At 45.9% G+C, this 26,177-nt stretch overlaps 2 protein-coding genes across 2 annotated transcripts in view; both read right to left on the bottom strand.

Moving 5' to 3' along the window:
- LOC142582202 (uncharacterized) overlaps positions 1-15,357 on the bottom strand; it is a 36,841-nt gene extending 21,484 nt beyond the window's left edge. Inside the window, exons 1-2 of the mRNA XM_075691620.1 lie at positions 15,170-15,357; positions 13,529-13,815 (exon numbers count right to left, since the gene is read on the bottom strand). Coding sequence (XP_075547735.1) covers positions 13,529-13,815; positions 15,170-15,240 — 358 coding nt within the window. The 5' untranslated portion in view covers positions 15,241-15,357. The remainder of the gene's footprint in view (positions 1-13,528; positions 13,816-15,169) is intronic.
- LOC142582201 (uncharacterized) lies at positions 10,720-12,548 on the bottom strand. Its single transcript, XM_075691619.1, has one exon. The coding sequence runs from the start codon at positions 12,096-12,098 to the stop codon at positions 10,722-10,724; it is 1,377 nt and encodes a 458-aa protein (XP_075547734.1). The 5' UTR covers positions 12,099-12,548; the 3' UTR covers positions 10,720-10,721.
- Positions 15,358-26,177: the final 10,820 nt, after the last annotated feature.

The raw sequence follows: 26,177 nt of genomic DNA on the forward strand, positions 1-26,177 counted from the left end.
TGATAAGAGGTATAGATTAAAGGCAGTACAAGCCTACATTCCAACATCCAGTCACGACGATGAGGATGTAGATCACATTTATGAAAATGTTGAATTAGCGATGAGAAAAGTGCAAACCCGGTATACAGTAGTAATGGGTGACTTCAATGTAAAAGTGGGGAAAAAGCAGGCGGGCGAACAAGCAATTGTCAACTACGGCGTCGATTCTAGAATCGTTAGAGGAGAGATCTTTGTAGAATTCGCGGAAAGGAATAAGCTGCGAATCATGAATACCACTTTCTTCAGGAAGCGTTGGAACAAAAAATAGACTTGGAAAAGCCCTAATGGTGAAACAAGAAATGAAACTGACTTCATATTTCTGCCGATCCCAGCATAGTGCAGGATGTAGAAGTGTTAGGTAGGCTAAAGTGCAGTGATCATAGGTTAGCGAGGGCTAGGATTCACCTCAATTTGAAGAGAGAAAGAGTAAAATTGGTCAAGAAGAAACAGGCCGACCTAGACACATTAATCGTCAAAGCAGACCAATTCAGGTTGGCACTTTCAAACAAATATGCAGCCTTAGAACTGAGATGAAGGTTACATAGAGGTAATTAATGAAGCCGGAACTACGGTGGCTTCAGAGGAAGAAACTGAAGTGGGAGGTAAGCACAAAGGCAACCAGTAGGCAAGCTCTCCCAAGTAACAAATGACCTAATAAAGAAACGACAAAGAATTAAAGTGTCCAACTCAAGAGATCAGATAGATTTTGCGGAACTGTAAAAACTGATCAATAAGGAGAAAATAAGGAATATTCGAAATTATAACGTGAGAAAGATTAAGGAAGCAGTAAAAAATGGATGCAGCCTGAAATTAGTCAAAATGAAACTCGGCATTGGATAAGCCCAGGTGTTTGCACTGAAAGATAAGTAGGATAATATCATCACGAATCTCGAAGATATAGTAAAAGCAGCGGACTAATTTTATATTGAGCTGTACAGTACCCAAAACATCAACGGTACCTCCATTCGAAGTACTAATGAACAGGTTACAGACGCTCCTTGTATAAATAGCGATGAAGTTAGAAGGGCCTTGCAAGACATGAAACGGGTAAAGATGGAGGAGACGTAATGCTTGAAAAACTAGCTGCCATTTATACGAACTGTCTATCGACTTCAAGGGTCCCAGAGAAATGTAAGACTGTCAACATTATACTAATCCACAAAACGGAGACGTTAAAGAATTGAAAAATTATAAGGCCATTGGCTTACTTCTAGTGTTATATAAAATATTATCCAAGATAATCTCCAATAGAATAAGGTCAACACTGGACTTTAGTCAATCAACGGAGCAGGCAGGTTTCAGGAAGGGATACTCTAAAATGGATAACATCCATGTCGTTAATTAGGCAATCGAGAAATCCGCAGAGTACAGTCAGCCTCTCTATATGGCTTTCATAGATTAGGAAAAGTCATTTGATTCAGTAGAGATACCAGCAGTCAGAGAGGCATCGCGTAATCGAGGAGTCCAGGACGCTTACGTAAATATATTGGAAAGTGTCTAGAGAGATTCCACAGCTACCGTAATTCACCTCAAGAAAAGTAGGAAGATACCTATAAAGAAAGGTGTCAAACAAGGAGACACAATCTCTCCAATGCTATTTACTGCGTGCTTGGAAATATTTAAGCTATTAAACTGGGAAGGATTAGAAGTAAGAATAGACGGCGAAGATCTTAGCAACCTTCGGTTTGCAGATGATGTTGTCCTGTTCAGCAACACTGGAAACGAGTTACAACAAATGCTTGAGGACCGTTACAGAGATAGCATAAGAGTGGGGCTGAAGATTTATATGCAGAAGACACAGATATTGATCAATAGCCAGGCAAGGGGACAAGAGTTCACGATCTCCAGTCAGCCTCTAGAGTCTGTGAAGGAGTACGTTTACCTAGGTGAATTACTCACATTGGAGCCTGATCATGAGAAGGAAATGTACAGAAGAATAAAAATGGGATGGAGTACATTCTGCAGAAATTGTCAGATGCTGACTGGAAGCTTTGCATTAATATTGAAAAGAAAGATGTACAATCAATACATTCTACCGGTGCTGACATAGGGATAAGAAACTTGGAGACTGACAAAGAAGCTCGAGAACAAGTTAAGGACCGCGCAAAGCGTGATGAAACGAAGAATGCTAGGCATAACGTTAAGAGACAAGAAGAGAACGGTGTGGAACAGAAAGCAAACACAGATAGCCGATATTCTAATTGACATTAAGAGAAAAATATGGAGCGGGGAAGGTCATGTAATGCGTAGGTTAGATAACGGGTGGAGCATTAATTAGGGCTACAGAATGGGTACCAATGGAAGGGAAGCGCTGGAATACTTTGCCGCAAGAGGCACTTCTATGTGATCAGCAGAACCGGAGCTACTGATAATCAACGATCGCCTCTGGTGCCCCTTACCATTGGTCTGGTTACTTCTTCAATGGTTTGCACTGAGGAGGCTGCTGACAAGGGGGCTTGCCCATAACGCTCCGCTTACTGAACGTCACCTTGGCGCGCAGTTCAAATTTGGGTTTGGATGTTGACGGAGACGGCCACTACTTCCCATGCTGGTGCTTGCTACACTCCTAACTCTGAGGCTATTCCTCGACTTACGGCTGAGTTCATGCTGTCCCATCCCTTTACTGAGCTACAGTGTACTAGATAGCTATGCGCGGCTATTCTCGCACCGATTGACACGAGTAGCACATTTCCTTTCGCACTTATATCTACGGCATTTACATATTTTCCGAGGGTAGAACGAAACGTCGCCTTTACGTTCGCTCGCAACGAGCTTCGACAATGATGGCGACACACCTCGAAGGTGTGCAAGTTGGGAAGCAGACGACCTATTCCAGTCGGATGTTGGCGCTCAGGCAAGCTCGCGACGCGTCTGGGGCCACGTCATCCACTTTGGCTCAGTGGCCAAAGTTTAGTTCCAACAAGGGCGGCCGCTGCCGAGCGTGAGCAGACATAGTCGACTTCCTCCGTAAGTTCATATTTCTAAGTTCGTATTTCTAAGTTCAAAGTTCATATAAAGACGCGCACGTTAAGGGATTTTGCTTTGCCTTACACCATTGCAAGACAAACAGGTGTGGTTCCGTGGCATCGCAAAGCGATAGGGAGGCTTCTCGTGACCATTGCCGGGAAATCGTCGCGATACCAGCCTGCGTGCCTGGCGGACCTGCTGGACGGAGCGCAGAGACGACAGCCAGGAAGGCCACCAGGGAGCCGACAGCGATATATAGCTGCAACAGCGTGTCTATCGCTCAGTTCGGCAGCGGTGCTTCGAAAGACGCGCACGTTAAGTGATTTTGCTTTGCCTTACAGGTGAGACATTTGTTTCACAAAAATCTTTTGTGTTATTGGCTTTCTGCGCACTGTTGCCGAACTTAGCGCAAAGTGTTTGTAAAAGTGTTTGTGATGTCAAAGAGAGTTGCAAAAGACGCCGGTGGTGATTTTGAAAAAGATACATTGGATATAAAAGACCTCCGGGAATTAGTGAGAGCATTTGACATTTTCAAGCGAGACTATACAGATCAGATATGAGGGAACTGAAGGACAGCGTATCCTTCTGTACGGACATTTGCAATGACGTAAAGGGCATAGCAGATGATATAAAACAGCTCAGGAGGGAAATGCATGACATTGTAAACCAGAATAGCGCACTGAAAGCGGAAAACGAAAGGCTCGTTCAGAAGTGTGAAGAATTGGAGCAATACCAGCGCCTGAATAATGTAGAAATAAAAGGAGCACTGGCGGGAGAGGATCAGGTGAACACAATTTCTTTGAGACGCTGTGATGGGACAATGCTTTCAATAGGGGCACATCTGTCATTATGGGCGACATCAATATTGACCTGAAATCCTCATACTCGTACTCTAGAGAATTTATGACCCTGTTGTCAACGTATGCCTGTCAAAATTATATAGATATACCCACTAGAATCATAACAGACACTGCTACGTTATTAGATGTCTGTATAACAAACCTCACCGCAGATTACATAAAACCGGGTGTTTTTTCTTCCGATATTAGCCACCATCTGCCACTCTTTCTACTAACTACTCGATATAAAAATGAGGCTGATGAGCAGGTATCATTTCTGCGAAACTTAAATGATAGCTCACGCGAGCCATTCGTTAACTTAGTTCAAGGGCATGACTGGAGCGTTATATTAGAGCAGAGCGATGTCGACATTGCATAAGATATGTTTTCTCGCATGGTCTATAGCTGTTTTGACAAAGAATTTCCACTCAAGAAAATCGTGGTGCGTAGAAATAAAAAATACAGAAAACCTTGCATAAACAAAAATCTATATCAACGTATAAAGGATAAGAATAAATTATACCCCGAATTCCTTAGTTGCCGGGACCCTGAAGTGTTTTGTAAATAGAAAAAATTCCGAAATTCTCTGAACAATGATTTAAGAAAAGCTAAATATTCTTGCTACGCAGCAAAATTTGAGAACATTTATGACAACCCTAAGAAGGTGTGGGAAATGGTAAAAGCACTAATAAATAGAAACAGTTTGGTGATATAAAGGAAATGACTATAAATGGTAGAACTACTTGTGGTGAGGATTTGGCTAACTCAATGAATGCCCATTTCATAAATGCAGGATGTTATGAAGAGCCTAATGCCACTGATTGTGAGACTAATATTACAGCTATACCCATGTTAGAAAAAAACAATATTCATGCAACCAACATCTCCTACCGATATGGAAGCGTCCATAAGGCTGCTGAAAAGTAACGTCGCCCCTGGAATTGACGAAATTGGCTCTAAAGAATTAAAAGAAATATTTCACCTTGTTTCGGGGACAATTGCTCACATTATTAATCTCATGCTAACAACCGGTGTTTTCCCACATAAACTTAAGATAGTACGAGTAAGAGCTATATTTAAAAGAGGTGATAGAAATAATTTATCAAACTACCGACCGATATCGGTGCTCCCCATTTTGTACAAAATCTTTCTAAGTGTGATTAACCAAAGGCTGATTTCTTTTTTGACAAGCACAAAATCTTGTCTAGTAGCCAATATGGACTTAAAAAAAATAGATCATCTGAAGAAGCGTTGTCCTATATTAAAGATAGCATACTTACAAACATTGACAGTAAAAAGTTAACACTTGGTTTATTTCTCGACATAAAGAAAGCATTTGACTCAATAAAATACGATATCCTACTGCACAAACTGCCTAGCTATGGTGTGCCGGGAGTTGTACTAGAGCTCGTTAAAAACTACTTAAGTGACCGCTATCAAATCGTGCAAATAAAAGACACCACATCATCACAGCTAAAGTTAACACAAGGAGTTCCACAGGGGTCAATATTAGGACCGTTTTTATTTCTTGTTTACATTAATGACATTGTGACTATACCCAAATCTCCTGAACTTATTATGTATGCCGATGACACTAATATCTTTTTTAATTCCACAGATCTAACAGATTTAGAAAGAAGGGCCAACACCTACCTTGCGTCCCTCGCGGCCTGGCACCGGGAAAATAGGCTGCAGCTTAACACAGCAAAAACAAAGTACATAATATTTCGTGCACTTAACAAACCACTAAGTAGAGAAATAGTTTTAACTTTTGAAAGGCAACTGATAACCAGAGTTAAGGAGCAAAAGTTTCTTGGTGTTTGGTTCCAAGAGCACCTTTCATAATATGTACACATTAATAATTTAGCTACCAAACTCTCCCAATCTGTTGGATGCTCGTATAAAATTGCACACTTAATACCTATTTGGCTGAAACAAAACTTATATACTTCACTGTTCTACTCCAGATTATCGTACCGCATATTGGTATGGGGTACCACAACAAAAACTAACTACAACAGTCTCATTATTCTACAAAAGAAAATATTGCGCATTTATGAAAACTATCAGGGACCATGTCATGAACTAAGCACATTACCATTATTTTTTAAAAACCGAATGCTTAAAGCTAAGGACGTTTATGATTTTAAACTACTGCAGTATATATATATATATATATATAAATGCACTATTAATACACGAGAACATTAATTAAGTTCCTTACGATATGAGACTAAAAAAACGGACCCTAAACACAAGGACCAAGTATGGTAAACAAACAACCAGGTACGAAGTACTAACAATCCTAAATAAGCTAGAAGATAACATTGATTTCAGTATGACTAGAAACGCCTTCAAAAACCACGTGAAGGAATTTTTACTAACACAGTGCTTGAGAGAGTGATTGTTGCAACATAAATATATTATAACCTGCTTTTGTCCTTTTTCTGTTTTACGTGGATACATGTTCATGGTTATATGCTGCACTTTTGTGTACTATGGTAATTTACCTGTATAACCTGTACTTTATTGCCTGTGGACGGGGAGAGGAAAGGGGAAGAGGGGGGAAAAGGGGAAGATTTTTCCTGGTTTCACCGTCTATATTGGCAAACAAACTGCAACCCAATAATTTTGTCAATTCTGTTCTCAGTTTGTGTAAACTCGTGTACAATGTATTAAAATATGTAACGATATGTGTGTCCGCTCACTGCCAATGAACTACCACTAAATAGTGTATAATAAAAGCGTATATTGCAGGTACATGGGCCCCTGTCAGGCGCTGTGCGCCTTTTGCCCCTGCACCTTTCTTGAAGGTGTACTCAAGATGAAATAAACATTCATTCGTTCATTAAACCGAAATTAAAAATGCAATATTGCGCAGAGCCTCTCTAGTAAACTGCGCTACTAAATATACACAGTAACAGCGGAAAGGAGAGCACTGATCCAAACAACATTTTATGCGAAGCATATTACTAGAGCTCAACCCAGCTCCTCAGGCGCGGCGGTGTCGCCTTCAATACCACGTGACACCGTGACGTCACGACAGAGGAGAAACGGGGCTCCAACTCGCGCCGTCGCCTTCAAGGCTGACCACGTGACACCGTGACGTCACGACAGAGGAGAAACGGGGCTCCAACTCGCGCCGTCGCTCGCGGCGGTATATAAGCAGCTGCGCTTGTTTCTAGGTGGCTATGGCTCAACTCTTGCAAGATGGGCTGGGTGGGAATCGAACCAGGGTCTCCGGAGTGTGAGACGGAGACGCTACCACTGAGCCACGAGTACTTTCTTTTTTTTTTTCACTGAGCAACGAGTTTTTTTTTTCCTTTTTTAACATAGCAGGTACCATGCACGGAAGCGTTCTTTCTTCACAGCTTTTCTAGCACACACACACACACATACACAAAGAATTTCACATCTATATAAGTGTTCATCTTTGCTGCAGGCGCTTCTGCCACACCTGCCATTGCTTGCTAAACTCATCTTCGCCGCCCAGCAGCGAACTTGTATACGCAAAAGCATCACAAAAGTGCGTCCACGCAGGTTTTGCGTTTTCTAGTGCAAGGACGTAATCAGTTCGGGATCTCCAAATTGCATACAAACCTAGCAATAACAGGGTTTCAACACTGTTGTTATTTTTGTCATCTTCCAGTGTCAGATATTTTACGTTATCCCAATTTGGGTATATCTGCACATCAAACACAATTCGTATGTTGTGCCAAAATAGTACTGCATTTGTACAAAACAAAAATACGTGCTGCAATGATTCTGGACAGGGACAGAGCGGGCAGTCCGTTGACCACGGCACGAAGAAACCCTTGTTACGTAGCCATGTTTTTACAGGTAGAACTTCGACATGTAACCTTACAAAGAAATCCTTAATCGCTGTTTTTACAGGATATTTTGGTAGACGCTTGAAAACGTCAGACTCCAGCTGGCTTCCAACTCGAGACCGATATAGGGGTGGTGGGAATAGCATATCTATAGTGTTCCAGTACAGACTCTTCCGTTTTACATTTTTTAGGTACTCTTGAGAAAAACGCTGCTCGAAGAAGCGAGCTGCCTGCTCCACCTCCCTGTAGAATTTTAGGGTGCGGGCTCGTGGGACTCCTTGGGCACCTTCGATCCACTCGCTTAAGTACCCCCCTCCTAATTGTTTGAAAGAATGACGTATAATATGATGGGTTTGGTTTTTGAAAAAAAGGTACCTGTGAACTTTGAGTTTTACCTCTACGTTTACCAGCCCTAGGCCTCCTTTTGCCTTACTTAAGAATAAATTACTGCGCCTCATGCGCTCAAACCGTGACTCCCAAATATATGTTGCGCAAAATCTATGCACTCGATTCACCTGAGCCGGCAAACAGGGCATCACCTGCGCTGAGTACCATATAGCTGGGAAGAACACAGTGTTACACACAAAGGCTCTGTTCATAAGCGGGACCGTTCTCCCATGCCACTGTTGCACTTTTTCCGCGAGGGCACCACTTCGAATTGTATTTTGTCCATTCTGTAGGTTGGCAGTATTAAAACACACACCGAGGTAGCTGATGATTTCAGACGTCCACTTCACCTCTAGGAAGGTGGTTGGTTTGAAGTCCCAGGCACCTAGCCATGCACCCGCGCACTTTTCTCGATTCACTTTAGCACCAGAAACTTTACAAAAGTCCATGACATGCTGCACTCCTTGGCGGATTTCCTCTCTGGAGGCACCCACAAGCGTAAGGTCGTCGGCGTAGGCGAGGACTTTCAGAGAAGTATCTGCGAAACTGAAGCCTGTTATGCTGCTGTCGTTCAGAATTGTTCGGCACAAGGGTTCTAAGTACAGAGCAAAAAGAACTGGTGACATGGGGCATCCTTGCCTAACGGATCTGTTGAGCTGTATGGTGGGAGTTGTTTGTCCGTTGATTACCAGTCGCGTCGTCACTTGTCTGTAGCAGACACCAATATATTTTAGAAGTCGGTCCCCAATGTTGCAGGCCTTAAGCAAGTTGAAGAGAAAGTCATGTGTTACTCTATCGAAAGCCTTGCTCAGATCCACTTGCAAAACCGCTGCCCTGGATCCACCAACGGAGGTAGCTTCGCACAGTATCCTCATAGCATGCAGGTTATCACTGATGCGACGTCCTTTGATGCCATAAGATTGATGGTTGCCTATAACTGATCCGAGGACAAAGTCCAGCCGTCTAGCTATAATTTTAGCAAGTATTTTGTAATCAGTCGTTAAAAGACTAATGGGGCGGAAATCGCTCACTGTCGGCACTTGCCTTGAATGCTTCTTTGGCAGTAAGACAGTAAGACCTCGTCGCATAGATGGCGGCAGTAATCCTCGTTTCAAAATGTCATCGTAGACGCCGCGTAATATTGGGACTAATTCCGGTGAAAATTTTTTGTAAAAGGCAGTGCTGAGTCCATCTACTCCTGGCGATTTTCTTGGTTTTAGCTTTTGTATGGCCCATTCTATTTCGCTTTTTGATATGCACTCATCCGTTTGCTGTTTTGTCTCGTCATCTATGCAGTTTAACGTTGAAGCAAACTTTTGCAAGAGTTCACGGTCGCATGTGTTACTTCCGTATTCGAAGAGGTCTTTGTATGCTTGAGTGAAGGCAGTCTCGATGTCATTCTGTGATTTGAGAATACTGTCCCCGCTCTGTATTGCTTCTATTCTGTTTTTCATGCCATGCTGTCTTTCTTTTGTCTTGAAAATCTTGAGCGGTTCCTCATCTCTCTGCTGTGATTCCGTCCTAGACCGGATCATAGCGCCTTTATATTCCTTCTCCAAGATTGACAGCAGCTGGCCTTTGCACTCTTTGATATCTTCTGTGAAGGTACCCGGATGACAGTTTTCGGCTTCGATTAGATTTTTGAGAGTTCGTATCAAGCTCAGCTTTTCGCTCTTCTTCAGCGCTGATTTTTCCTGTCCTTTTGCAAGTAGAAACATCTTACATTCTTCCTTTATCTCTTCCCACAATATCGCGTCTACCTTTCCTCCTTTCGTTTTTTCCTTGATTAGATTCTTAATGCTGCCGAATATTTCTTTGTCATCCAGCAGACTCTCATTCAGTTTCCACAACTGCCACTCTTTATGCCTCTTTCTTGTTATTTCCTTTTCTTCAAATATGGCTGTGACAAACGCATGATCTGAGAAAGCAACAGGTTGCACTTTATAACGCACGTTGTACGATGAGAGTTCACTAGACACGTAAAACCGATCAAGCCTTGAATGACAGTCCCCTTGCCAATGTGTAAAACCGTCATTATCTCCTGGCGCAAGCTCGGTAACATCTTGCAAGTCATAGTCTCTCAAAAGCTTCCTGAGCTCTGCTAGGCTGGTATCTGGAGATCGCTTTTTCGAACAGTCTGAAGCACGTAAAACACAATTAAAGTCTCCGGCAAATATGGTACGGCATGGTGAGTCAAGATACTGCCTCAGGCCTGCAAAGAATTCTTTTCGTAGCGGTGCGTCATTCGGAGCATGAATGGAAACAAGCTTGTATGGTTCATTCCGGTATATCAAATCCACACTACATACACGGCCGTTTCGGTCCTTGTCCCACTCGGGGTACACTAGTGCCGCTGAGTGTTTCTTTACCAAAACTGCCGTCCCTCCACTGTAACCACAAGCAGGCGAAAAATGAAACGAGTAATGGTGGCGAACAAAGTGGTCCATCTCTTCCAACTGCACACTCGATGAAAGTTTTGTCTCCTGAATAAACGCAATGTCAACATTTTCTTGCAGTAGCAGATTTAGAAACCACTGCTTCCTCCTGCGTGCGACCAAGCTCACGCAGTTAAAGGTTGCTAGCTTTAAGTAAGCCATAGTGATAAAACTGCCGATACTCCGGCCAATGATGCATACCTTTGAGGCGTGATCTTTACAGGTCACAAGGAGCGCTTGTGACGTTTTTCTACGGGCGGTATCCGAGGAGCCGTGGTAACACGGTTCCTCTTCATGGCCGCTTTCGATTTTACTTTTTGCACCATGCTTCTCATCTCTGTAATGCTCCCTGATGTGCCTTCATCCTCGTCCGAACCAGGCTCAGGCATCCTTGTAGCCCTATAGCTTGCGTCCTCCGGCTCAGACTCCAGGGAATGGTACGCCTCTGGCGTCTCCGCTTCCATTGGAAGGTACGGGGCTTCAGACGCCGCTGGCGTCTTGGGACGTTCCGCTCCTAAGTCCGCAATCTCTGCTTCTGTCGCAGATATTGCGTCGTCAGACGCCACGGGCGTCTCCGGGCGTTCTGGTTCTGCTGGGTAGCTCACTTTAGACGCCGTCGGCGACTCCACAGGCACTGAAGGGCACGGAACTTGAAACACTACACTGCACTTTTCTTCGGGCTCCCCCGAGGTTTTATCCGTTGTTACAGAGACAACAGGTGATACAGCCTTCACTGGAGAGTCGGCCTCAGCTTCTTTTTGCGTGGTTGGTGTTGCAGGCTCAGGCACCCACGAGGAAAGATTAATGGTACGAGGCTGTAAAGTTTCTACAGCTTCATCCTCGTCCATGAGCGCATCTGTGTCGGCGTTCTCGCCGTCTTCCCGTGTCATGGTAGCGTAAGTTTTCCTGCAGTCGTCAGCTTCATGACCAAATTTGCGGCATGCAGAACACCGCGGGATACGACAATCCTTTCTTATATGGCCCGATTTCTTACATCTCAGACACAGGGGTGGTCGTCCAGGCACAATTACAAGAGTGTTGCTGCCCTGAATACGAATCTGATGCGGAAGCGATTCGACAGTAAATCCGTGTTTCAGTCTCAAAATCACCGACCTAGATGAGGTTTGCGCTCCCTTGAATTTTCCAGTCTGCCACGTTTCTCTACTCATTTCTTCAATTTTCCCATATGGTTCCAACGCTTTTCGCACGGCGTCGTCGCTGATATGGTAAGGAAGCCAGTGAAGTTTGACTCTCACCTGACTGTCGTTGGGATCGATGACAAGGCATCTTTTACCTTTGATGCGCAGTTCCTTTGCATCTACGAGCACTTGTTTTGCGGCCATGGAATGTGTCGTTAGCGCCCAGACATGATTCATCTGGTAGGCACCGATCGACGCTACATCCTTGACTACTTGTAGGCGCTCAATTTCTTCTTCGAAATCGTTGATTCGGTAGGGCCTCGCAGACACATCACAATGAAGAAATACAGTGTTCAGGGAAGCGTTTCCAGTTGGCAGTTGGGGCAGAATAACCTTGTAATCCTCAGCAGATACAGTAGAACCACGGCCTGAAGCCGCTGACACCGCTCGGAGAGAGCACATGATCCCAGCGTCCGACGCGCACGAGAGCCGACGAAGGAATGACTGAGCCACGAGTACGATGCTTCAAAGCGGTACAAAAGCGCCTCTAGTGAATGCGGTGTTGCCTTAGAAACGAGCTGTTTCTAAGGCTCAGGCGTGCGTCGCTTGCTCAGGCGCACATTTCGTTGCCGCGCCGAACGCTGCGTTGCTCGACGCTCACCGCGTCCAATGCGGGGCGCGTAGTCGCTGCGCCGTAGCCTATTGTCTTACACCCCTTGGCGGGTCGACGGGAACGCTGTCGCGTTCCACTCTTCCAGGCGAAGCAGAGTAACGCATGAGTTGTTTCTTCGTCTAGCCGAACCAAATATAGCCAAGCAACAGCAGTTCACCAGGCTAAACAGTGGTTCAACAACTAAAATAAAGGCTAGTATGCTTCGCATCCTGGGCTTAACCTTAGCTAAGCCACAGCCATTTTTTTAAGTTGATTTCAGCTATCGGCCAATGGCAGGACTCTATGGAATTTCGCCCGTTGACGTCATGGAGCAGCCGCCCACAGAGTTTCATACAATAATTGTAGGCAACTCTATGCAACCGCCAGCAGCCCCGAAACGGCTGAGGAGAAGGCCTTTGTTGAAAGAGAGTGTTTGAGAAAAAGGTGACCTCGCGCTCCACTTGTGAGCTGTACGTTCCGCGCACGAGCGCATAATTTCAATGAGATACTCACAGCAGCGTATGCTAACGGCAGAATGTGTTTTTCAACCAAGCCGGAGAAATGGTTCAGGGTCCCTATAAAGAGGACGCCGCGCTCTGTAAACAGTGTCCCGGAATCTCTGACACCAACGACTGCACATAAGAAGGCTAAACTCTCCTGAAGTAGTCTGCATAATAGAGAAGAAAATATTTCAAAAATTATGAGCCAAGTCCCAGTCATAACGTCTCCCGGCCTTAATTCCGCCGGAAAATCCTCACTTTCCCCAATCCGCGCTTTCTGATTTGTGATTGTGGAAAATTTTGTCACTTTAATTGCGTTTAGCAATCTTTTCTAACTAGCCGCAACTACTTGTCACGGTCTAAGCGTTCTCATGGGCCGATTCTGAAGGTAGGGTCGCCTAACACAGCAGTAGAAACTGCACAGTGACTGGTGCGGGTGGAAACGCGCGGTAGACCGCGTGCTGACATTGCTCCCTCGCGACACCCATAGCGTTTCGAGACGCCTCTGCTCGCAGCTACCAGAGGCGGTCGCAGACAATGCGCAGGGCAACGAACTGGCCCTAGACAGTTAGTGGCGCTCTTATGCGTACCGCTTGGCTCTCGCATACGGGCAAGGAAGGCAATGCGGTAAGGGGAGCGCCACTGATAACTCATATTGCCAAGACAGCGCCGCAAACAACCACCTCCCGCAACATGCAAAGGGATTCTTGCATGGGGTTTGCTTTGACGAGCTCTCGCACCTTGTACGTGGCCCTGAGCTCCCCGGTCCACGGTCGCACGGGCGTGGGCCTCTGGAATCGGGCGGCCCCGAGAGGGGGCTCGGCGTAGGGCACGCCGTAGAAGGCCAGCGTGCTTCCGTTGCTGCCGTCGTCCACCCACAGCCCGCGCAAGCTGCCGCTGCTCGTCACCACCGAGTGACTCAGCTCCAGCGACCGCAGCTGGCGCGCGTGCTCCGCGCCGCCCCTGCGGCCCAGCCAGAGGATCCAGAGGGCCAGCGCCGCGGCCGTCGCGCAGCACGCCGCCGCGCCTGCGTGGCGCGCGCGTCAGCGTCGTCGCCGCGGAGAAACGGTGCCACAGTCACTGCTGCAGGCACGCAGGCGCGTCTCTCTCGTTTAAGCACAGCAAAGATGGCGGCACGTGGTCCATCCGCTGCAGCCTTTTAGCCTCGATCTGAACAGTGTGCACGTTTTTCTCGCTACATTATTATTAATATATTTGCAAGGCCTACTTGGCATTTTCCACGCATTCCATGGCAGAGGATTGCATTTTTGTGTTTTTGTGTATACGTCTGATATGGTTTCGAACATTAGGAAATGTGTACTTTGATAAATAAATAAGTACTTATAAAACATGCTTATACTCGTGCCATTGGGTCTACAGTTATGTCTGATAAACATTCCTGCTGGTGGTCCGCTAAATATGACAAAAGGGGGAGACCGCTCCACGATCATTGCGTGCCGGTTTCAATAGCACGTCTCCGTTTCCTTCGTGAGCAAACATAATGCAAGGCTTGCGTGTTGGAGACGACTTAAAGCTTGCTGTGAATATTTAACGGCAATATCTATAAATATGCATCTTTATTTGCACACACGTGGCTGTTCCAAGGCGAGCGACGTCTACTACGGCGTTGGCCACGCGAATCGCGGACGCCGTACCAGACGCCGTGGTGGTCTGCACTCTGTAAGGAGCGGCGGGCGAGGAGGACATCGAGACACCCTGGCAGCCGCCGGAGAACAGCGCCCCTCCTCCCTCGCCTGACCGCCGTGTCTCGCGCGCCACATGAGAGGGCACGCACCTGGGCGGCGTTCCTCGCTCGCGCACGTGAGACTGAACCGTTCGCCGGCTCAGTCTCACAAGCTTTCACTCATACGGAGCCTCACGGCGACGGCAAAATGCATCTGGAGTGTCCACATAATTGCTATCGCGATAAATGTGCATGCTTTCTTAAATCCCACAGAACGCATTTATTCTCAGAGAAATGCTTCCTCTCAAATAAGGCTTTCGTATAAATTTAACACGCACAGCTTTTTACAAATTTGTTTTAACATTACGCATATGTAACCTGCTTTGTGTAATTGTAAACAACAGCGGCGCATATCCTCCCGATTCAGTTTTGTTTTTCAGATCGAAAGTGCCTTATGTAAGTAAGAGTGAGTAACATTCTAGCTAGCCGGTTAAGTGAAAGGCAGAAATTGCATGTCAGTGGCCCTGCTCAATATGCATTACCTATTTCAAGTACGCCTGCTGTACACGGTCGTCCTTAGGGGATTACGTTTTGTATTTTCTCTGATACTCTGCAAGTTATCTGCGCCTTTCGCTCTCTGTACAAACAAATCACCGCTGCGCGAGACCCAAGGCGGGAACTACGGAAACGCACTCACATCCATACTCGAGTACTTGTACGAGCATCCTTTCCTTTGGCTCTTCGAACTCCTCCATTTCTATCGAGCATGACAAGCTGGAATCGTGTTCTTCGGCTTCGATCTCGTATGCAGAATTTGGCGGACGTGGGCTGGACACGGTCGAATTAGAACGCGAACACATGGCTGTTGACTACTGCGTACTACTGAGGCTGTTGCTGCTTCTGATGATGATTACGTCAAACCTTGGCGTGTACCCACTAAGGATGATTGGAGGGGAATCAAGTAACGCAGGCAAAAGCACGTTAACCGAATTAACTTTAATGCTCAGCGAAATCAACGAAAAGCAGAAAATAAGGAGTGACACAGAAATTATATCTTCCTCCTCTTCAATCAGACTGCTCCCACTCCTGCTGCTGAAAATACGGGCTAGTTGGTTTAACATCCACATTCACAGTCATCGCCTGTATCCCATAGTCGTGCTTACGGTATTTCGAGGCGGATACTTCTTTCTGACATTCTTAAGGTGCATCACATGCCCGCAGCGTCTACGCACCTGCTTTCAGTGTTCGTCTAAAACGGCCGATGACACGGTCGTCTAACTATCCTCCGTTTATTATTGTGAGGGCACAAAGGGATTCTTATGGTTAGATATGCACACACACAAAGAAATTGGGCTTTCAGCGGCGCACATTACAGCTCAAAAATTCAATTTAGAATCTCTTCCTCAAAACTTCTCCCACCGAGTGACATTATGGCATGAACTGTTTGAGGCCAGAAAATCAGGAAATGTGAGGCCGCTGCTGTGTCGACTGCTCCGAAACAGCCTAAACCAATTCGTTCGGCTTGCTCCTCATACTCTAGCAACCAACGGTACAGCAAGGTTGTCGCCGTTGATTTCTGCCCGCAGTTCTTTCGCTTGAGCAATAAATGCATCAGAAACCAGAAAACGCCGGCAGAAACTATCTCGGACTAATGAATACATTGATGCGCCAAAAAAGGAAAATAAAGACTTGGGAGGGAGAGTACGTAGCGACTCTACGTAACGAAGTACGTAACGAAGTCGTTACGTACTCTCCCTCCCGAGTCTTTATTTTAATTTTCTGGCGCAACAATGTATTCATTAGATCCCAGCCAACTCGCCCAGCAACAAGTTCTACTCAAATATATCTCGGACTGACCGGTAATGACGCACGGCGATTAAGTTATGGGGTTTTACGTGCCAAAACCTCGATCTGATTATGAGGCACACCGTAGTGGGGGACTCCGGAATAATCTGGTCTACCTGGAGTTCTTTAACATTCACCTAGATCTAAGTACATGGGTGTTCTCGCATTTCGCCTCCATGGAAATACGGCCGCCGTGGCCGGGATTCGGTTCCGCGACCTCGTGCTCAGTAACCCAACACCACAGTCGCTAAGCAACCACGACGTGTACTTATGGCGATCATGACGTATTTCCGGCTTGTGCCTATCTGTTACGGTGCTTGCAGTGAATAAAAAAAAAACCCTTTCGTACCCTCACAAAAACATTAAAAAAGCATGGCCATCGAAAATGCCTTGCTTTACTTCGAGGGAGCCATTGCTGGGCGTGTGTTTTATTTCGTCACATGATAGTGTTGCCAGACGGCTGCACGGTTCAACTGCGATACTAAGTTCAAATACAAGTTTTCTGTCACACAGAATGCACTCACATTTTGCGAGCACGCTGTGGGGTGCTTATTGTTTAACATGCAATGGTTAACTTATGTTAAAAAGTTTACTGTCATAAAGGCCCTGTTATGTATTACACGTAAAAATTGGGCAGATACACCTAAGACTGCTTACGTGTGGGAATGCTAAAGCATTATAGCGGCTTTGGTGACGTTTTTTTTTCTGTGCGTTCCTTCTCCACGCAAGCTCTTGCCTGCGTTTTAGCTACGCCTCGGTAATGCCAAATGAAAACGCGCCAAGCGTCTCGACGCATTCGCTTGCCCGCGAGGAGTGCACAACTCGGACAGCTCAGCGGCATTCATTTGGAGATTAATGCTTTTTTATTTATTGCACTTATTTTATACACTCGTGACGTGGCGCCACCCACTGGCTGCGACGTGACGTCCGCAAAGGCGCACGCTCTTGGCCTCACGTTTGGTCGACCAGAACCACGGAGCCGCCGTGGAGTGACTTCCTCTTCAGCCACCGAGGTGAGCGGACGCGGAACGTCGGGCTCTTCACGAGCGGCCTCAGCGACCCGTTTGGGCCACGGTATCAGATCAACTGAAGAACCAGGCCAGCAGGACTACCAAATGATTTCACCAACGCTGCCAACAGGTGCATCCGTCCTGCATACGGTTTTATTACATGGTGACGTTAAGGCGAGGCCTAACAGAGTGGAACATTTTCGAGACGCTCTTACACGGGTCTCTCATGCCGGAAGTGGTTGCGTTGGGCGCATATCAAATGAACCATCTGTGGGCGGTGACGTTCAAGGACGAAGAAGGAAAAAAGAGGATTATCGCTGCAGACGCTTTTGATATCAAGGACCACCGCTGTGTGGTCGTCTACCCGTGTGACCGAGGCGTCCGTATCAAGCTCTACTGGCTTCTTCATGGTGTACCTGACGACGACGTTTGCACTGCTTTGTCGCCTTTTGGAAAGGTGACTGAGATCACCAGGGACAGATGGCGGATACAAGGATGCGTTGACATAGGGTCAACCACCCGTTCTGTCACTATTAAGCTGAAGGTGGGCGTCACCGCTGAGGACTTGCCCCACCAGCTGCGAGTAGCCGAAGATGTTGCACTGGTGCACGTCCCTGGCAGAGCTCTCCTCTGCCTCCGATGCCGCAGCATCGGGCACGTACGACGCGAGTGCCGTGTACCACGCTGTGAGCTTTGTCGTCGTTTCGGCCACGACGAGACCCAGCGCGTCCGAACCTATGCCACAGTAACAGGCCTGGCATTGAATGAAGATGTCGCCGATTACATGATGGACGTGGTCGACGCAGTGGAAGCCGCAGGCGAAGGAAAAGAGACCCAGCCGTCGGTGTTAACGCCCCTGCAGAAGGCAACGACTGTTAATGAAGCCAAGTCATCTGACGGCTGGAAAGACCCATGGGACGACACGGTAGAACCAACTAATTCGATAGAGCTAGGTCAAGGTAAACGAGGCCAAAGGAGCTTGCACATCAGCAGAAGTGACGACCGGGGAACAGCACGACACTGACGACACCGTGATGCCAACGTCAGGTAATGCACCTGCTAAAAGGCTTCACGAAGAGGCGGATGAGCAAGACGAAAAGGATCAAGGGACGGGGAGTGACGAGCCTCCACCGAAAGCTACCCCGGGACGCCGACCGGCGTTCAAGCTCAAGCCCGGCGTTCCAGCCAAACGCCGTTCTACAACCCACACGCTTCCACGTTAGCGGAGGCGTTCCTGGGATAGCAAAATTGTTGTTGGGGTCTGAGGACTGGGGTTTGTGGGCAGGATGTGCGTCGGCCATCGTCATTGTGCTTTGAAGTCCAGAAAACCATGGTCCGCCTGCCTAGACCGTCGAGTCATCGTAGCAGATGTGAGATGCACAATGTGCGGCAATTGGTTTAGATTCTCCATTCGTTAAATGGCGACTAATTTTTCGACTGGTCTTTGTGTCGCAACGTTTAACGTGCATGGACTTAGCGGGCGTAGAAGGCGATGCCACGTTAAGCGTATTCTTATTGAGAATAATATTGACTTATTGGCCATTCAAGAAAAAAAAAATTGCGACCGATGAATTTACGGAGCAAATTGTTAACGTTTTCCGCCCCAGATATACCGTAAGTGTATGCCACGCGGCGTGTAGGTCTGGAGGCTGCCTTATTCTTTTGCGTAGCAGGATTGCTGTAGTTGAAGTCGTGACGTTATCCGAGGATGGTAGACTGGTCCTCTGCGATTTTACTTTTTCAGAGATCCCTTGGAGGGCTATATGTGTTTGTGCTCCGAACGTAGCGCGGGAGCGGGAAGACTTTTTTGGTGATGTTCAGCAGTACTTGAATTGTGAAAGGCATCTAATATTACTGGGCGATTTTAATTGTGTTTGCTTTCGAGAAGATAAATCTAAGTTGACCAGGGTATGTGATAAATGTGCGTTGCTTTTAAAAAGTTCGATTGTAAGGCAACAAGAGCTTGAGGACATTGGTTATGTGTTGTCAAGCGAAAACCATACCATGCATACGCACTACACAGGTAAATGTCATAGCAGGCTAGACAGAATTTATGCTCCGTTAACCTTCGTACTTTTATTTTAAAGTTATCAAGTGTTACATGTTAGCTTTAGCAATCATTGCCTCGTTATGTCAACCATAGGAAAGAAATCAAAACCATCGAAATTCACCTGGGACTTATGGAAACTAAATGATAAGCTTTTGCAAGACGATGTTTTTCAAAAGGCTGTTCAAGAAAAGCTCGAAAATTTGCTCAGCATAACTACGTAAGCGTTCATCACTGCAGAATGGGAACTCTTCAAGAAAGACTCACCGCGACTGAAAGAGCATGCCTAGTCTACCATAAAAAAAAAGAGCGTGAGAAGGAATTGCACCTTAGGTTAAAATATATGCTCTGCGCAGAAAGCTCTTCGCCTGGCTTATTTTTGAAAGAAATCAAAGAATGTAAGTCTGAGCTTGAAGTTATGGATGAAGAAAAGTACAGGGGTGCGGTATTAAGGGCAAGGGCCGAGCGTTTATGGATGGGAGAGACGCCTACCAAGCGAGCAATGAGTGACGAAAAGAAACACGCGGTTTCCACAGAAAGAACAGAAATAAGTTATCAAGGGGAAGTCACTGGTGTTGGAATGATTGAGCACGCATGTGAGTCTTATTATGAAAGTTTGAGAGGGAAAAAGACATGTAATATTGAACGGCTTATAACTGACTTCTTGCCATTAATGCCAACATTATCAGACGAGGTCTGTGAAGCGCTCGACAGACCAATAAGCCTTTCAGAAGTTGTGGATGCGATGCGAGTCCCGGCAAGTCGCCGGGGTCTGATGATCTGGGAGGGGCTTTCTATAAGAGGTTTAAAAGTAGAATAGCTGTAGCATTACACCGAGTGATAAGGGAGACGTACGAGAACAAGGAAGCACCTCCTTCTTTTCGGATATCACACGTTATTTTAATTTCTAAAGCGAAAGATCGTGCGCGACTTTTGGCGGTTGAAGCATACCAATAAGCTTGACAAATACGGACTATCAAGTTTACACTAAAGTACTGGTGCGACGATTGCAGATTGTTATAAAGAACTTGTAGGCCCCCATCAGGCATGCGGTATCAAAAGCAGATCGATCTTTTCGAATATACATATTGCAAGGGCCATACTGCAATGTTGCGATGAAAGGGTGGACAGAGTAGCTATGATACAAATTGACCTTGAAAAGGCTTTTGATAGAGTCGTCCATGATGTCATATTCTTGCTCTTAGAAGATGTTAAAGCCGGTACAGGGATAACAAATGGTGTAAGAAGCGTGTACAGAGATTTCACTGCAAAGTTAGTAATTAATAGGAAATTAGGCGCCAGTATAAAAGTGGAATCATCAGTAAAACAAGGATGCTGTTTGTCGCCTCTTTTATTTGCCTTGTATTTAGAGCCGTTTTGTTTGAAAATAATTAAAAGCCGATTTATTCGTGGCTTTATCTATGCACGAATTAAGACGAGAGTTTTTGCTTATGCAGATGACGTGGAAATTTTCTGCCGTGATACAGAAAGCGTGAATAAAACTGTGAAAGAGGTTGTCTCTTTTTGCGCCGCAACTGGAAGTGTTGTCAGCTGGACTAAGTGCCTAGGTTTATGGCAAGGCAGCTGGCCACGGGCACCCGAGTATTTTTGCAATATGAACTGGAATATGAACCCCTGGAAAATATCTTGGGGTGCCATTTAACCATTATCGTGACAGTGCCGCGTATTGGACCGAAGAAGTAAAAATAATTAATTTAAATTTTTTTTAATATTTGGGGTTTTACGTGCCAAAACCACTTTCTGATTATGAGGCACGCCGTAGTGGAGGACTCCAGAAATTTTGAGCACCTGGGGTTCTTTAACGTGCACCTAAATCTAAGCACACAGCTGTTTTCCCATTTTGCCCCCATCGAAATGCGGCCGCCGTGGCGAAGTAAAAAGAGTTAAAGATCAGACAGAAAAGTGGGGCGGGCATAATTTTTCGATATTTTCAAGAGCTAGTGTTTGCAATTTGTTTTTCGCTACAAAGGTGTATTATGTACTGCAAGCGTTATGCATGGCAAGAATTTAGGTGCAGAAACTTCGTAGAGTGTTTGCGGTGTATACATAGGGATCCACTTGCGAAAGAACTAGCCAGTGTAACTTGTTTCATTCGGTGAAGAATGGAGGACTAGGTCTAACACATTTGTTTTTGAAACAGATTGTTAGTAGGTTCTTTTTCTTAAGGGACCAAAGTGATATATTTCTACGTACTGTTATTCAAGTGAGATTAAGTTCTTCCTTGCCTGAGTGGGTTGTCTCGTCAACAAATGAACAAACTCGAACACCAGTTGGCTTTCTGAGGGAAGTTGTTATGTCCTTTTCTTTACTGAAAGCGCATTTTCAAATGAATTTTTGACTTCTATGAGGCGTAATAAATTTTACAGTGATCTGGTTGATGTTTTCTTGCCGCATCCTGTTTACCGCACGATGTATAACTTAGGACCTGAACGCAATGTACTGAAACGCGTTAAAAGAAGGCCCGTTAGATCTTCAGCGAAAGCCTTCTTTTTTCAATTGCATTCTGGCACTCTCCTTGTGAAACCACGGCTACAAAACAAGGGCTTCTTTGTTCCATGGTATGTTAACTGCACCATACGTAAGAAACTTGAAACTATTGAGTACATCTTCTTGGATTGCCATGACTCCGTTTTCTTGTGGGATGTTCTCAAACGAACTCTGAAGAAAGAACTGCCGCTAAGTCCTTTCGGCATTCGGCTCTTACCGTGCGCAGACGCAGGGGGAGTGCCGGCTGACTTGATAATGCTTTTGTGCATGAGCAGCCTGTGGAAAACGCATATGGATGTCAGGAATGCCCGCGTAGATGAAAGGTCTGCGAGGGAACACCTAAGCGAAAATCTTAGGGACACGAGTGATGCCCTCAAGCCTATGATTCAACCGCCAGTATAGTTTCAGGAGCTTGACAGTTTGGTGTCTGTGATATCCTCTTTGAGGACCTTTTAAATATGTACAGTCTTTCCAAATGATGTAATAATATTTTTCTGCACCAAGTGACTTGCTTTATACGCGTTTACGTGGTGTTGTAATGAAAGAAATGAAAAAAAAAATGCTGCCGTGGAGTCGGGGAAGAATGCTCGTTTCGCACGCCTTAGACCCGAGTTCTTTTCCCACGAAGACCGAAATTTACCTAATATTATTTTCAACGGTATTTATATAATTTGTTTAGAGAAGCCTTTTGAGAAATTCGACGTCAATTAAGCTATTTTTTATGTGGTTTTAGTTTTATCCGTCAGCCATTCTTGGTACCATCATTCGGTCACGCTGCCGACTACTACGCCGGATTTTCGCGTAATGGGGCATTTAATGCATTCGCATTAACATTCATTTCGCGGAGGCAGCTAAGGACTGTCGAGGGCTCGGCCAAGAAAGACCAGGGGGTGTGGCGACCGCCTTGAACGTCTTCAGTCTGCTCGTGAAGGAGGAGGGGAAGTGGTTGGCAGAACGGGATCACGGGCAATCAGGCGCCAGGCATCTGAGCCTCATCACGACAATTCTATCACGCGGGGGGCCCAGCAAATAATTATTCATTCTTTATTTCTCGGATGAAATGGATGATAGTTATCGTTTCCCCATCGAGCACATACATACGCTACGGTTTTAAAGCGATGGAGTTAAGGGCCTCGTGTCGCAAAAAATCCGATGGCGGCGCCGGACTTTCTCTACGGCCGCACGTCGCTTGGCGAAAAATCATTCAGGATCACAACCACGCTGGCCCTCCGCGCGGGGCAGAGAAGGTACTGAAGTAATTCAATTCCTCAAAGTAAAATACGTCAGAAAAGTCGCAAAGTACAACCTAAACGCAACCTACTGGCACGATAACGTCGGATTGTAGTTTTGATGATACCCGCAAACATAGTTCTGTTACGCGGAAACTCAAACACGAACCCCTACTCCAGCATTTACACCATTCATAGAACGGCTATGGACACCAACCGGCGCGCGGAAATCTTAGAGGCCATAAAGCGGCGGGCCCGGTTCCTTGCAACACCTGCAGATGGCACTCGCCTTCGCCGTATCGCGTCCCATGCAAGAGGCCGCGTGTTTACGAGAAACTTCGAGTTCGTGCATAGCGTTCGCCGCCAGCGTTTCCCGGTAAATATTATAATTACGTAAGCTGCAGTTGCCGGGAAGCGTGATGTATCTTGGAATGCCATCGCGGTCCACTCTTAAAGGCGAAGCTTAAGCGTCTTCCCAAGTTTTTCATCACAAAGTCAATACCGATACGCTGCTGACCTCGCAGTGCTGATTGAATTGCACGCAACAAAGATCCACATTTATTACGATAGAAATGCTGGGAGGTCGGTCCGAATCTAAATTCTGAACTGCTACTGAGCATTCGGAGAGGGAGTAGAAAGAGAAAGAAGTGCTCACAATGAGGACGAAGATGGCGATGAATGAACTTGAACAGCGAATACTCTCCAAATTCTCAAATCCATACCTCTCTTCTTCATGACTTTAAAATGAGCCTTTAGGCACACAGCGCCGACGACTGAGGGGGAGGGGGGGTGCAAGGTCCCAATAAATCCTTTTCGAAGGTTGATCGATGAACTTCGACAAACGTTCTGCCCGTGATCGTCCTTGCACAGCATATCGTGGGCACATGCACAAGACCTATTCTGTAGTAGCAAGCATGTCGCAATCTCTTCAGTGATGAACTGCATGCATGGCCGGTAAAGTGTAGGTAGTGCTTAGTGAATGCCTCACCTAGTCGTCGCTAGCGAAGTAACCTCCTTTCGATGGTGAGCGGTACCTTCACTTGCATGTCTGCGTGAGTACATGAAACCAGCGATGCTGGTGGTTCAGCAGCGCTCAATACACAACAATGTTTTCATGCAATGATATATCCACAAGAGCCTGGTTGTGTCTGGTGAAAATAATGAGATGGACACTTGCGCGGTAATTTTATGGATCAACTTCGCCTCCTCGGCGGTGATATCATTTTAGTGTAAGCCACAGTGGCGCGGAATCAATTGAAACGTTATACGATGGCCAGTTCTCAAGGAGAAACTATGTAATTCTGCCACCTCTTGATTAAGGAGACAGTAAGGTCCTAGCTTAAGGCCAGAATCGATCGCTTGTGGCTATAGTGTTGCGTCACAAAATAGAATAAGGACCTGAGGCGGCTCCATCGATATAAAACAGACTGCCTCACGGATGGCTGCAATCTCACCCGTTCATGTACATTGTTTGTATTTTGGTGGTTTAGGCAGAATCGCACTGACCGCCAAATTTGGTATTACGAATACCACGGTGGAAGAAGTTGGTGACACCGACTCGTCAGTATGTAGCATATGTACAGAAGCAGTTAACCCTGAATAAATATACGATGAGCCATATTGCGTGAAGCCCATGAGGGGATGTGATTCTTTAGTAATTTCTGAAATATTGAAATGTGCCACATACATTGGCAAAGACTATGGTGATACGCTGACTACATTAAGCTTTAGCTTCCCCAGTGAAACAGGGTTTGTTTTCCTGAGATGTATTTGAAGTTTTAGATGCAATGTTTGGAATCTATAAGATAAAGTAGGTCGGTTTTAAAACAACCCCATAACTAATTCACATAGTTATGTTAAGCTTACTTTACATAGTTGAAAGTTCTCTCTAGGGTATGCTTTATTAGATCGCAGTTACCTTTATTGCACACGTACACTTCCCGAGGCCGTCCCCCCACGGGCAACGGATATCTGCAAAAGACATTTCCTAACACCGCATCGTGGTTACTGATACCAGGATACATCGATTGTACCAAATTAGCTGAGTTGGAAAATAATAGGTCAAGTGCTGAAGTGCAATCAGCGTATTGTGGGAAAATCGACATATCGGTACAGCCGTAAGTACCCACCATGCTAGTGAAGTCCAGGGAAACTGCTGAGTTACATGATAACACTCGAGACTGTGATAATGTGGCAAATGTTATTAAATAGCTATTGTTAGGGTTACGGTAGAAAGAAGCAAAGGCGATGTGCGGTTCTTTTTCCCCTGACTTTTATATAGCAGGACAGAACTATATGCAGAGAAGACTGCGGGACTGGGACAACAGGAGAGTGAAAATAATTCTTGGGTTGACGTACCAGAAGCACGACATGATTATAAGGCATGTCGTAGGGGGGACTGCGAAACAATTTTGACCACCTGGGATTCTTTATTGTGCGCCTAAATCTAGGTACACGAGGCTCAGCAAAAGAGAGGGGAGATTTCTTTTTTGTGTCTGTAATGCTGTGTGTGGAAGCGGTATACTTTTTATGATTTGTGGCTAAACTATGACTGCATGCCATTAGGCGTGCAGTCATAGTTCATAGTCATAGTCATAGTTCATAGTCCAAAACTATGCCTTCGGTTAAGTGGTGCACATTTACTATTTACGGACCGAATAGTTCCTGTCCGCCTGTGTGCTTCCTTCGTCCTTGTCATACGTAGGATTCATTGCGCCGTTTCCGACTCCGCTTCCACATCCGTTTGTGCGCATGGAGCGATAACAGAAGCGGTTCGCGGATGCCTTTTTTTTCCGCCTTTACTCTGCTCCGTTACTCCGTTACTCTGCGCGGGGACCTCGGCGGTGCCTCACAGATACCGGCATCAGGCGCTGCGTTATGAAAAGGTGACATTACGGCATTGTTTCTTATTCCATAGCTTGTTTCTTTTCTGCAGCAGCGGTTGCTAGGAAACGGCTTTGCGTCTTCAGCTCCGTGAATTCACCTGCCTCATTACCTGCCTTCAAGCCCCGCAGCGTCACGAAAATTAGCTGCCCCTCGGAAGCTGGCCGGCTCATTTGATGAGAG

The sequence above is a fragment of the Dermacentor variabilis genome, chromosome 5, assembly GCF_050947875.1.
Source record: "Dermacentor variabilis isolate Ectoservices chromosome 5, ASM5094787v1, whole genome shotgun sequence".
NCBI lineage: Eukaryota > Metazoa > Arthropoda > Arachnida > Ixodida > Ixodidae > Dermacentor > Dermacentor variabilis.

Bases quoted from the DNA above. Each gene is read 5' to 3' on its own strand.
- LOC142582201 (XM_075691619.1), bottom strand. From the start codon at position 12,098: ATGTGCTCTCTCCGAGCGGTGTCAGCGGCTTCAGGCCGTGGTTCTACT.